Raw genomic sequence first — 14,273 nt, forward strand, 5'->3', positions numbered from 1 at the left:
CTAGAGCCAGTGTCAGTGGCGAAGTATTATTATATTTATTATTATTATTATTTTTATTCATTTATTAATTATTATTATTGATTATTATTGAAAATAAATACATAATTTACAAAGAGCAAGGGAAAGGGTTAGTTCGTTCATGTTATTATTTTTAAAATGAAAATCGTGTTGGAAAAAAAATAATAAGCAGTTATTGGGCACGATAAGTTATTGTGACAGGCTAATTATTTTTTTCTCTATCGCATTCTGTTCTTCCATTTCGTTGTTATCTCTTTGTTGCTTTGCTTTGTTATTCGTTATTTATGTGGTGTTTTCTATGATTCTCTTTTCTTGATTATATGTATATAATATAATTATATATATATATATATATATATTATATATATAATATATATATACATACACACACACAACACACACACACACACACACACACACACATATATATATATACTATATATATATATACTATACACATATATATATATATATATATATATATATATATTATATATATATATTTTAACACTAATGGCTAATTGAATGAAACTTTATTTGTATGCGCCATGTGTGATATTAGGAGCAATTATCTGAATCGGGAGCTTGAGAGAGAGAGAGAGAGAGCGTATAATTCGAGTTCGAAAGAATAGCATTGAAGCTTGAAATGCCATAAGTTGCCAGCGATTTCAAGTTCTGACCACAAAGGTATAAAGAGAGAGAGAGAGAGAGAGTAGCATGGACCAACGAAATGACATCAGCTTTAAGTGGTTCCAGGAGAGAGAGAGAGAGAGAGCATTTAACCAGGGTTCAAGGAATGTCATTGAGCTGTGAAATATCAAAAGCTTCCAGCGGTTCCAAGACCTAACCGCAGAAATAAAATGGATAAGTAAATTAGGTGGTGAGAGTTGCCGAAGAAGAAAAAAAAAACGAACATCAACAACAAATAAGAGAGTGTAAAGGTTTTTTGCGGTCACCTTGAGTTAATGAACGTGCCTTTGACGTGATAGGTGTTTTCTTGTGTTTGGTTCACACACGCACACATACACACATACACATACGCACAAACTCACATGTGTTCTTTGATACACAGTTGATCACTAGACAATGGAAGTTTGTGATTCTCTACCTACTGTGACAACAAACCTTGCGTAACTTTATTGTTTCCGTCTTTAAAATAGGTCTATGCTATCACTTTTGCTTGCCTTACATTTTTGTCCAAGTAGGCCTATACTATCAAAACTGCTTGCCTTCCATGTCTGCCCAAGTAGGCCTATGATCTTGCAAGTGGTTGCATGCAATTTTTGTCTGAGTAGGCCTATACTATAAAAACTACTTGCCTGATTTTTTGCACAAGTAGACTTATACTATCACAAGTATTAGCTTTCCAAATTTGACCAAGTAGGCCTATGCTGTCATAACCAGGTAGGCGTATATTACCACAAGTGCTCGGCTTCCATTTTTGCCCAATAGGCATATACTATCACAAGTGCCTTCCTGCCATTTTTGCCCCAGTAAGCCTATGCTATCACAATTGGTTGTGCTTGATTCCATTTTTAATTAAGTACGCATATACTATTAAGTGCGTGCCTTAAATGTTTACCTAAGTAGGCCTATACTATCAAAAGTAATTGCCTTCCATGTTTGCCCAAGTTGGCCCATACTATCATAAGTGCCTACCTGCCATTTTTGCCCAAGTAGGCCTTTGCTATCACAAGTGCCTAACCTGCCATTTTTGCCCAAGAAGACACGATGCCCCACGAGACCAGTGTTCCCTGACCTTCAACCTTCAGTGACTGAAGCCATCTGTCAACAATCACTCAAGAGACAGATGAACATCACCGAATCTGTATAAACTTTCAATGTTTGAAGGCACCTGTCAAAAAAAAAAATGAAAAAAACAGTCACCATCAACATCAATAACATGGTCTGTGGCCGTAACGAAATCAAATGACCATCTACCCTACCCATTTCCTTTGCCCTTCAACCGGTCAGCGTTTGGAGCCACCTGTTGACACTTTCTGATCAGGGGCGCCTGGGGGCACTGGCTGGCTAGTCACCTCCAAAGGCAACGTTAAAAAGTAGTTCGAGGGCGCGTCTCATATTTACAGATATCGGGCTATGCCCCTACGACCGACCTTGTGCCGTATACGCTACCCGAATACGTAATTAGCTGCGGGAGGAAGAGAGGGAGAAGTCTTCGTATGGTTATTGATGAAAAAAGTATATTAATAATGTATATTTGAGCCTCAATATTCTCCCTTTCCAGTTTGGTCATCACGAAATATACAACTTTAAAAAATACCTGTTTATTTTTTGTATTTAATTTTTTTTATTCTTATTTTTTTTTTTTTCGATGAAGACTGGGAGCAGAAAGTGAAAGTAAGATTTACGCTCCTTTTTTGTTTTATCTTTTTTTTTTTTTTTTTTTTTTAGAGGTCGATATCCAAACCATCCAGTTCTTTTTTATGGGAGTTTAAGCGCTCTATTATTGCGTTGGAGTCAACTGTGGTTTTGATGATATTGTTTATTTTCATTTTGCAATATATTACTTTGGATAAGATCATTGTACTAGAGATAACTGAGGTACTTGAATATATGTATATATATAACATATATATATATATTATAGATATTATATATATATATCTATTACATACATACATATATATTCAAGTACCTCAGTTATCTCTAGTACAATGATCTATATCCAAAGTATAATATATATATATATATATATATATATATATATATATATATATATATATATATATAATACAATAAAGGGTTTCCCTTAATCGGGGGTGGTTTCATATGAAAGACAAAACAATAACCACTGTTCCATTCACACATATGCACATACCCACAAAGTCTCTAAGCCAAGACCCACGTCGAACAAAAGGAGGAAGAAGAAGAAGAAGAAGAAGAAGAAGAAGAAGAAGAAGATGGAGATGGAGAAAGAGAAGAAGAAGAAGGGGAAAGAGAAGAAGAAGAAGGAGAAAGAGAAGGAGAAGAAGAGGAAGAATAAGAAGGAGGAGGAGGAGAAGAAGAGGAAGAATAAGAAGAAGGAGGAGGAGGAGAAGAAGAAGGAGAAGAAGAAGAAGAAGAAACCTGACAACGTTTCGCTCCTCAGTTACGAAACTGACTCGTAAAATATAGACCGATAAAAAATAAAAATAAGAAAATAAAGGAAAATGGAAGAAGCAAGAGGCCGTGGGAATGTTGCCACTCTGCTGTATGTCTGTTGACCGAGCTTGCTCAACATCAGCGGCCAGGCTGAGAGGATAAATATACAAGATACATAGGAAGCCCTTGGGCTTTGAGTTACGGCTTTCAGAATTCCGGGCTTTTCCAGAGGTTATGTTTGACCACTGCGAGCGAACGGCTTTCGTGCTGCCTGGACGAAACGTTTACTGCCCAAGGGGTGGTACCTGCCCGTTGATAATTAGCGTTGGGCAATTATTCGAGGTTTGTTAATTACTCTTTGGGGTCGGGAGCTCGGGTCGGTGCATGGAAAGTCGACGGAGTGGCGTGGAAAAGTGCGAGGGAGGAGTGATCTAATGTAAGCTGGAATATGTTGAGAATACAGTCATGAGGAAAGGAGTTACGATGGTAGCCCACAAGAATGTCTGCAAGTTGTTTCAAAGGTTTCATAAATGTTGCTGGCGTACCACAAAGCTTGATTTTTAAATTTATCACAAGGCGACGGAGTCCTACGCACGCACTTACACATACGCACAAGAAATCATCATATGACTCCACTCGCTCAGTCTTCTACGCCCCTGAAGACGCCTGTATTTGGTTGCTTACGAAATGTGCGGAAAAAAACTCGGTTTTTGTTTTGTAATCTATTTTTGCTTCGATGTCGCGATTCTATTCACTTGGGAGCGCGCTCGTTCCTCAAAAAGTTGACCAATGAAACCCCTCTACCTATAATGTCGTTCTTCCTTCTGTTATAACTGTTGTTTTGAGCTTATTTTCTTTTATTGAACACCTTCTCAGACTTCTGGAAACTCTGCATTCTGCCTTGTTATGCAAGGTATGTTTGATTTGGTGGAACGTTATATCATTGGAGAGCTCGCTTGTTCCTCAAAAAAGGTGAATATTTTAACCTTTCTAACTAGTGTTAATCTCCTTTCTGCTATATCAGTTTTCTCGAACCTGTTTCCTTTAATATTCACTTTCCAAAATTCTTGGAAACCCAGCATTCTTACCATCAGTATAGATTCTGTGGCTAGTGACCACGACCACGTAAAGATTTCATCCCGTACATTACATATAATTCACGGGCCTTTTGGGGGGAGTCTTATGTCATATATTGCCTTCGCTAAGACTCTTAACAGGCTCTGGCGTAATACACCTGCGGCACTCCTTACTTGTGGCTTCTATGTTCTGTGTGAACTCGTTTCACTTTTCTTGCTTGACCAGTCCATTCTGGAAGACTAGATGGCAACAGAATGATCATGTATTAGTTTGTTGCAGATGTTTGTGTGGGAATTATAGATAATGATGATTGTGGTTTTTCTTTTTAAGTCTTTCTACTCTCTCTCTCTCTCTCTCTCTCTCTCTCTCTCTCTCTCTCTCTCTCTCTCTCTCTCTCTCTCTCTCAAGTTGAACTTGGAAGATCTAGCAATAGTTGCAACCAGACCAGTCCCAGCTTTACCTCAATTTCCTAGGAAAAATCTATTTGTAATCTACCCTGTTTTATGCTGTAAGCTCAAAATTGATAATGTATTCAGATATCCACAATTTTCAATGCTTCATAAACTTGCAAGCATAATGTCAATAAGACACGGTTCTAATCTGACGTATAAGATTTCTAACTCTTATTTCATATGACCATAATAGCACTTTCCTTTTATTTCCACTTTTATTTATTCATCAATTTAAAAAAAGCGTCAGGGCCACGTGTAAGTTACTGGAAAGCCTCTTAGGTAACTATTTACGTTCTGAAATCATTGATCTGAAAGACTGGCTCCACTGAATTTGGAAAAAGAAATTAGACCCTAATTACACAATGAATTGAAAAAATACTTTTTTTTCTTTTTTGTGATAGAAAGGAAATAGACGACTAATTGTAATTTTGGGGCGTGAAGCGGTTCAGTCCTTGATTTTTTTTTTGTTTTTTTTGTGATTTGCTCATTCGATTAAAGGAAAGTTATGTGTGACTTTACAAGTCAATTACATTCGAGCTCATTGTAGATTTTATACAAGCATCGTACCGCTTAATTTTACGGAGTTTAAAAAGACTTTACTTAAACAAACTTAATTTATTGAATTTAAACATTTGTAGCCTTTTCTGTCGAAATAAACTTAATTTTCGATTAAATGTAAAATCATCAATTTTGGACCCTCATTAAGGTAAAATGCCGATACCTCCTTTAGGCCAACATATCGATTGCGTCATTACCAACATTACCATCATTATTATTACCTTGCTTTCCGTGTTAATCTGTTTATCATTGTTACTACAGGGATACTGAGCTAAATCCGAATTTCTGTCACGATTGGCCCAACTCTATCAGGAATGCCTAACCTGTGTTGACCTCACTACCATAAGATAAAGTAAACCTTTTGACCCTATTTGAGCGGAGTGAATAGACAAACGACTCTTAATTATTTTCTTAAGCAGGAGAGGGCCTCAAATAAGTTAGGGTGAACGTTAAGTGGTGTGTTGGTTTTAAAGGGATTCTCAATTGATTGTTCTTTTTCTGATTTAGCTCAGTGGGATAATAGAGATTTCAAAAAGGGATGCTTCATATAACCTCGACCAGAATTGAATTTAAATGAATATTATCATTCATTCCTTTAGTCTTCATGAACATCATAAATGTTCCTGAACCTTCAGTTGAAACTCAACAATAAAGATTGATCATCCACGATTATATTTTGTACAAAATAACCAAGATGAATTGTTATTACTTCAATTACTGTAACTAAGAATAATTTTAGGTGATTAATGAGCATGCATTTTGAAGAAAATGTTCTTGTAAGTATCTTAATTACACAGGCAATCACTCGAGAATAATATTTGTTAGTACTGACAGCACACACACACACATCACTGGATAAACTCTTCCTGGCGTTCCACAGGGCACTAATCCAACATGAATTCCTTCCTGAAGCTTCCTGCAGGCAAGCATCACTTCCGCTCCTTCATTTCTCAGCATGCAATCATTAATTTTAATTTTCCGTCTCTCTCTTCCACTTACGAATAACTTATATCCTACAAGGGTCACGGACCGTGAGGCTTACCACAAGTGTTAATCTCATCCTCGCTCTCCCACTTTGTTCGTTCGAGTTGCGTCACAGACACAACACTACTGCCACAGCCGAGCGTTCGGCGGGGCCTTTTATATCCTCGGTGCGCCGCGACGTCACAAGGGCACATTCGACTACGCGCTCGAGAAAGTTTTTATCGCATCGCTTATGCCACAGCACAGGGGGCGTATTCTACTGGGAAGCCGGTTTGTTCTAAAGGTGGAATATGGAACATTGCAGTGAATACATAAGATACGCAAATGCTGGAGCTACGGTGTCACTTTCCCGTATTCGAAACGTCGCGCTGTTTTTAAAACTGGCCAAAACAAATTGTGTCACTCTTCGATACGGTGTTTATTAATGGACTTCTCTTAATAATGAAGATAAAATGTTCTCTCTTAATAGAAGCAGATATTTCCAATTTCGTAGTTCTTAAATTGGATAATTTTCTTTTGAAGGAATGAACTTAGATCATCTTTAAGTACCAGTGACTATGAGGTTAAAACTACAAAAGAGAGAGAGAGAGAGAGATGATTTATTAGAATGCGTATTGGTCTAAATTTGAAGCCCCTGACCCTGCATCTTCATATAAAGGAAACAAGGTTTAAAAAGAGAGAGAGAGGTGCAGGGGTGGGGGTGGGGTTGGGGTTGGGCCAAAAAGAACTGACCCTGGAATATTTCGAACAAAAGGGTCGTACGCGATAGGCGTCTGCTCGTAAACATTCCTAGATAAGACGGGGTGATGACGGGTCATCATATTTCCCTTTTCTTTGTCCCTTCTTTGTCCTCGAGCGCGTTTCTATCACCTTTGTCCCTACACGGACACACACACACACAAACATATGTATATATATATATATATATAATATTATATTATATATTATTATATATATTTATATATATATATATATATATATATATATATATATATATATATATATATATATTGTGCGTGTGTGGGCGTGGGCGTGCCAGCGACAGTAAGCAATATCACCTGCCTTCTCTGAACAATGGAGAAATCTGTGAAGGGATAAATGGTCGATAAAACAAGGAACAAAAAGGCGAAAAAGAACTTCGTTAACAATTGCCTCTCTTCCTCGATTAATTCCTTGACAATGAGGAAAAGGCTAAACAGTCGTGTAAGGTTGAGTGATCAGAGAGAGAGAGAGGTTGGGAGGTGGGCGGGTTGAGGGGGTGGGGTTGACATTGCTACCTATAAACTAGCCCGCTTTATTGTTTAATTACCTTTGAAGTCTGCTCTCTCTCTCTCTCTCTCTCTCTCTCTCTCTCTCTCTCTATACATATATAATATATATATATTATACATATATATATATTAATATATATATATATATATATATGTATATATATATATATATATATAATATATATATATATATATATATATATATATATATATATATGTATATATATATAGATATGTATATATATATATATAATATATATATATATATATATATATATATTATAATATATTACTACTTTCAAAACGCATATATCCCCTCTTAGACTGTATAAAATGTTATGTAGAGTTTGGCAACATTTTTTTTTCAGATTCCTAGCTAGCTTAGAATTAGGATGTTTTAAATGTGTGTTCAGATTTCGCATAACATAAAGTAAAAGAATATATAACGTAGTATGAAAAGAGAGAGGGATTATCTTTGTCCGTTCAAAGCTAGAGTTGTTTTTCAAAACCAGTCAACATGTTTGATTAGAGACCTCGAGGTCTTCGTTGTGTTTTGGGAATTCTGTCATCACGTCTGATAGGGATTATCACTTGATTTCTGTCTTGATCGGGTACGTGTCTTTGTTGAGCTGGTACGAACATGAATGTATACTCGTTTCGTACGCGTTCATCTTTGCCGAATGCCATGTGCAGATTTCACAGTTTGTCTGTAAAGTTGCATCACATTTGAAGCTTTTGGAAAGAATTGTGTCCCAAAACGTTTTATGTCATCTCCACTGTCCAGCTTTCGTAAGGAAGAGATTTCATTCGGGCTTAAATCCTCAAAGCGGTTGCATTCCCCCCCTCTCTCTCTATCCATCGCACGGCACTTTTGATTTTAAAGTAACGTAACGATTTCATACTTACTGAATGGTCACTCGTAACTTGAAGATTTCAGATTTCATATTTCTTAGAGGTTATTTAGTATTATTTAATGCTTTTTGTGGAATCTGAACAAACATTATATTAGTGTGTAACAGCGCCTATTTTTGTGAATTGTGGTGAATTTTTGCACAAGCTGCAGCAAAGAAAGAAAATTGGTATACCAAGAAGGTAAAGTGTGTTATATTTTTATTAGTTGCAACTAATATCTAATGGTTATGATGGTTTGGTAAGAAACTAATAATTATTGGTTACGATGGTTTAGAGAACTAATAACTAATAGTTACAATGGTTTGAGAGAAACTATTTACATTTTTACACATTGCAAATTTTTGTGTTTTTGTGTTTGTTTTTTTCATTTGAAGTGATTTTTATGTTTTTGTGCATTTATTCATTTTCTTAGTGAAGTGTGTGTTTTTATTTTATGTTCTGTGTGATTAATACTTTTTGCAATTTTGGTATTTTCCACATTTTTCTGTGTTTTCATTTGCATTCACAATTTAATTAACTTAGTTGTTTTCATTACTTAATCGTTGCACATTTAACTGAATTTAACACTTGTCAATTAATTTGCACTTAGAATTCTTTTCAAGTTTTATTGTTGTTTAGCACTTGTGAATTAATTTCCAAATTTCAATTATTGCCTAACACTTGAATTTTGATTGAATTAATTTTCTTGAATTTTGTGATAAATTAATTTTGATTTAAATTTTTACTTTTAATGAATTCAAGAATTAATTGAACTTTACTTTGTTTTCAAGTAACAGTAATTTTCCCTGAAATTGTGAATTTCACTTACAATTTTGAGTTTAATAAATTTTTGTATTTAAAATTTTTATAAGTATTTCATTTCTCACCAGTATACATGCATTTAATTATGATTATGTTGAACTGTTTTCTTTCAATTAATTTTAAGTGACTTAGAACCAGGGAAGCACTGAGACTTTTGAAATCAGGGAAATACTTAGATTTTTAAAGTTGTTGATGGAGTGATGCCCTTTGATTAATTTAATTACTTACAAGATTACCTCACCCCTGTTTTGATGAACTTAGTCTGAGTTTTCTGCAATACTGGTAGGTTGTTACGGGATCACTGTTGCCTTTAGAGTATTCAGTCGTTTAGTACCTGTGATGAGGATTCAGGTGTCTTGTTGTTGTGAGGTAACAATTAATGAAGTGTAGAAACTAGATACTTGGCATCTTGCCACAATATATGTATAGTATATATATATATATATATATATATATATATATATATATATATATATAGTATATATATATATATATATATATATATATATATATATATATATATATATGTATATATGTATTATATATATATATATATATATATATATATATATATATATTATATATATGAGAGAGAGAGAGAGAGAGAGAGAGCAGAGAGAGATAGAGAGAGAGAGAGGAGAGAAAGAAAGCTACTAGTTACTTACTGCTTTGGTATCGAGGCAATGACCCTCCCTTTTGCAATGAGATTATCTGCAGAAGGTAAAACTCTATTCTAAAAAATCAGTTTTTGTCTTTTATTTCTTCCGAGTAAAATTTCATTTTCAGTAATTTAGTAAATTACAGCTTTTGTCTGAAAACTTTCCAGATATTATATCGCTCTTTTAATAATACTGCAAAGTGGGTCTGTTGCCCTAGAATTTTATCCACAGTCTTTTTCCAAATATATCTTTCGTGTAGATTATCTGACATTGTAATCGTATCATTTCCACATTTTTTTTTTTTAAATGTTTTTTTTTTTTTTTTTTTTTTTTTTTTTTTTTTTTTTTTTTTTTTTTTTTTTTGTTTTTTTTTTTATTTTTTTTTTTTTTTTTTTTTTTTGCAGTCACTACTTATTCTCCTTGTGTAAGTCAAGTTTCATGTTGCTTTTGAGACGTTACGTATAGTTTGTCTTGTTTGCAAAATATTCATTTCTTCTTTGAAGTTTAACTGCAAGAGAGTTTCTCTCTTTCCGACATTGACTCTTGAACTGCTGTTCTTTCTGCTTCCCGCCGAGAACAGAACGATTAAGTGTTTATGTTTCTCTAGATAAACCTAGAGAAATTCAAACCTTGTACAATGCTTTATATTTTTTTTTTTTTTTTTTTTGTGGCTTGTTTCTTTGCCTCCTCCGTATCATTTGAGTCAAGCTTCTCTCTCTCTCTCTTTCTGGCTTGTTTGTTTAGCCCCTCCGTATTATTTGAGTAAAACCTCTCTCTCTCTCTCTCTCTCTCTCTCTCTCTCTCTCTCTCTCTCTCTCTTCTCTCTCTTCTCCCCATAATAGTGCCGTCAGCATTTTGAGTCAAAATCAATCGATCATTCATCACACCAGCTCCCTTTTGAAGTCGTCCAGAAAGAGAGAGAGAGAGAGAGAGAGAGAGAGAGAGAGAGAGAGGGAGACGAGAGAGAGAGAGAGAGAGACAGTCTCATAAAGTAAGAAAGATTTGCTATCTGGCCTAAAAGACATGTTAATTGAGAACTCAGATCGCAATCGTAGCCAGAAATTCAAGAGTGATTTCGATGCGGCAAAAAGTATTAATCTCGACGTTGACCAAGACGCGGGACGAGGCCTACTAAGATTAATTACGTTTGAAAGCTCAGCAATTTCTTGCTCGGAAATTGTTAGTTTTTATCGTTAGTTTTATCACGAAGATTTGAAATGTGATAAATACGATATTCCCAAACAGTGCTATTATTTTTGTTTTAATGAAGAGAACGTTACCGATTAAATTCTTTGTTTTTTTTAATGAAAATCAGAAATAGTTTCATAGATTTAATATTTTCATAGATGGCATTGCATTTATTTATGTATTTTCTAATATAAGAACTGGTCTATTTTTAACGGTAATAGTAATACTTTACAGGCAAATCTCTCTCTCTCTCTCTCTCTCTCTCTCTCTCTCTCTCTCTCTCTCTCTCTCTCTCTCTCTCTCTCTCTCTCAAAATAATAAATAATAACTCGAAGAATTATTTTTAGTCATTATGAGCTGAGAGGCCAGAATATTTTAAAAGAATAATTAAAAATTGCTCTCTCTCTCTCTCTCTCTCTCTCTCTCTCTCTCTCTCTCTCTCTCTCTCTCTCCTCTCTCTCTCTCTGATCGTAGTAGCCATCTTGCTTGGTGAGTACGTACCCGCGTGAAGTCACAATAATCAACAGATATCACAAGTTTAACATACGACTAGAATTTGAGAAATATCTAGAAGTGTTCGTGAACTATCGGTGATAAGATTAGTGTGAAAATAGTAGGATAAAGCGTCTTCTAAGTTAGTTTATCAAGTGTAATACTATAAATCAGAACAAGATGGCAGTAAGTTCCAACTGCGGGAAAAAGGTGGCGTAATTTGGCGTGTCTAGCAGATTCGCAATACGATGAGGTAGCAGGAAGGGAACTGGCATTTCTCATCTATGAAATCAGCAACAGTCCTAACCAAAAAGATACAAAAGCATTCATAGATATATTAGAAGGATATAATCCTTCAAACTGGAACAAATCTAATGAAAACATCTTGAAAATAATTGAAGAAGTTCCAAATAAAATCCAAGTGGTCAAGAGACTCATAAAGAAAATATACATAAACCAACATATTCCGACAAAGAAAATGAATAAGGTGAATCTTGTGAATATACTAATTGATGCATTAGGAAAAAGAATGCCAAAAGCATGCAAACTGTGTAAGGTTTGGTATAGCATAGTCAATCCACAAAACCTAATCAGAAAATGTGCTGCATGCAACATTCCGACCCATCCACAGTGTGCTGAGGTAATACAAGATTTGAGAAAAGATACAAGAAATTTTTTGTTTCAACATGTCTATCATGGATAGACAATGTTATTAAATCAAGATTGAATGTACAAATAGTTGAGGATGAAGAAGAAGAGGAAGAGGAAGAAGAAGAAGAAAAAGAAGAAGAGGAAAACGGAAGAGAAGTAAACAAAAATGAAATGACAGAAAAAAATAAGGAAAACAAAGAACAAGATAAAAGTATGGATGCAGAGATACTCATTGATACTACATATGAGGCAATAAAGCAGCATACCTACGAAGAAATAAATTACGATATGACAACAGAAAAGCAAATCCCGAAGAGGCTCTACCCAGATCTATACAATGACGGGAAAGAGGAAAAAATAGACAAGAAAGACAAAATCTGCAACCTTTTGAAAAGAGGGAATTGCAGATTTGGAGAAAGATGTTACTACAAACATCCTAAGATATGTCAAAACTATGAAATATATGGTAAATGTGCATACTTAGATGGATATGGGGATGATTGCAGAGATCTGCATCCAAAAAAAAATATGTAAAAACCTAAAAGAAGGAAAAGGATGTAAGTTCGACAAAAAATGCAAATATATGCACCCTGTAGCCATGAATCATAATCAAATAAATAACCAACCAAGTAATAAAATCCAAAATAAGAAAGAAACAAATAAACAGAGAAATCAAGAATATCAGGTAAAAGAGAAAAGCAAACCACCAATGAGATATGCAGAGGTGTCAGCAAAGAATTTCAAAGCATCAGCTCCGAAATTCTACTCAAGAGTAATAACTGTATTTATTATGCAAGAGGATATTGCAGAAACGGAGAAAAATTGCAGATTCAGACACAAAATGAATAATTATGATGAAGGAAGGAAGATCAAATATTATGGAAAAGTTGGATTTTTTTAATGTCAGAATTTCTGGAAATTGAAAAAAAAAAGAACAAACATACCAAAACAGAAAGGAGACATGGAAAATCCTTATTACTATCAGTATTAAATGGAAGAGAGGGAAAACACGCAAACCATCATAGTGATGAATGCGCAGGGTTTAGTTACGAGTAACTCAAAAAGAAAAATAGAGTACTTAGAAGAACTAACCCAAAATGAAAAGAAAATAGATATAATGAATATAAGTGAAACATGGTTATTCCCAAGAGATGGGAATGATGATCAAATAAAAGGGTTCCAAACTTATAGATCAGATAGAAAAAAATAGGTAATCAAGGGGGAACCGCCCAATATATGGGAAAGACAAAAAAACAAGGAAAATATATGAGAAAATATATGTAACTCAGAATGTGAACTAATAGCGGTAGAATTTGAATCTGAAAAATTGATGAACATAGTAATATATAGACCTCCTAATACTAAAGAGTTTGACTTAATAATTGAAAAATTGGATGATATATGTAGAAATCACAAGGACTGGACTATTCTCCTATCTGGTGACTTCAACTTTCCTTTCGTAGAATGGAAGAACGAATAGGAGATTGTGGTTGTACTTATACATATAAAAAAGAGAGTAATAGTAGTGCAGAAGATAAGAGAGGCAATTTGAAAAGCTATTAGATATGCTACTAGAAATACAACATTCAACAAATAAATCACCTGCCAACAAGAAAGGAAATACTTTAGACCTAGTATTTTGTGAACGAGATGAATTATGTTAAAGAAATAATAGTTTATAATGCGAGTATTTCAGACCATAATGTCATAGAATTAACAGTTCATTCCAAAGCAAGTGAAAATAGAGAATAAGCAAGAAATGAAAAAAGTGGGAAGGATATGGAAAATACAACTTCTACAGTAAAAATATAAAATGGTCAGAAATTAATGAAGAATTAAACAAAGATTGGGATAACATTTTCGTAAGTGATGACATAAGGGTAAATACGGAGATATTATATAAAATATTGGAGATAATAGTGGAAAAATATATACCGAAGAAGAAAAGTAAACATCATTCATGCATACCAAGAGACAGAAGAATCTTGTTCCAGAAAATCAGAAAGTGGAAAAAAGGTCTTGCAAAAGAAAAAAATGCATGGAAAGTTATAGACTAAAAAGTAAGATAGAAAATGCAGAACAAAAGATTATACAATCAAAAGAAA

General features: G+C 34.4%; 1 protein-coding gene across 1 annotated transcript in view; it reads right to left on the reverse strand.

The window, feature by feature from the left end:
• The window catches only part of LOC135213165 (uncharacterized), a 14,928-nt gene extending 8,597 nt beyond the window's left edge, over nt 1-6,331 (reverse strand). Inside the window, exon 1 of the mRNA XM_064247112.1 lies at nt 6,253-6,331. Coding sequence (XP_064103182.1) covers nt 6,253-6,270 — 18 coding nt within the window. The 5' untranslated portion in view covers nt 6,271-6,331. The remainder of the gene's footprint in view (nt 1-6,252) is intronic.
• Between the last annotated feature and the right edge of the window lie 7,942 nt (nt 6,332-14,273).

This window comes from Macrobrachium nipponense, chromosome 42 (assembly GCF_015104395.2).
Source record: "Macrobrachium nipponense isolate FS-2020 chromosome 42, ASM1510439v2, whole genome shotgun sequence".
In the NCBI taxonomy this organism is placed as follows: domain Eukaryota; kingdom Metazoa; phylum Arthropoda; class Malacostraca; order Decapoda; family Palaemonidae; genus Macrobrachium; species Macrobrachium nipponense.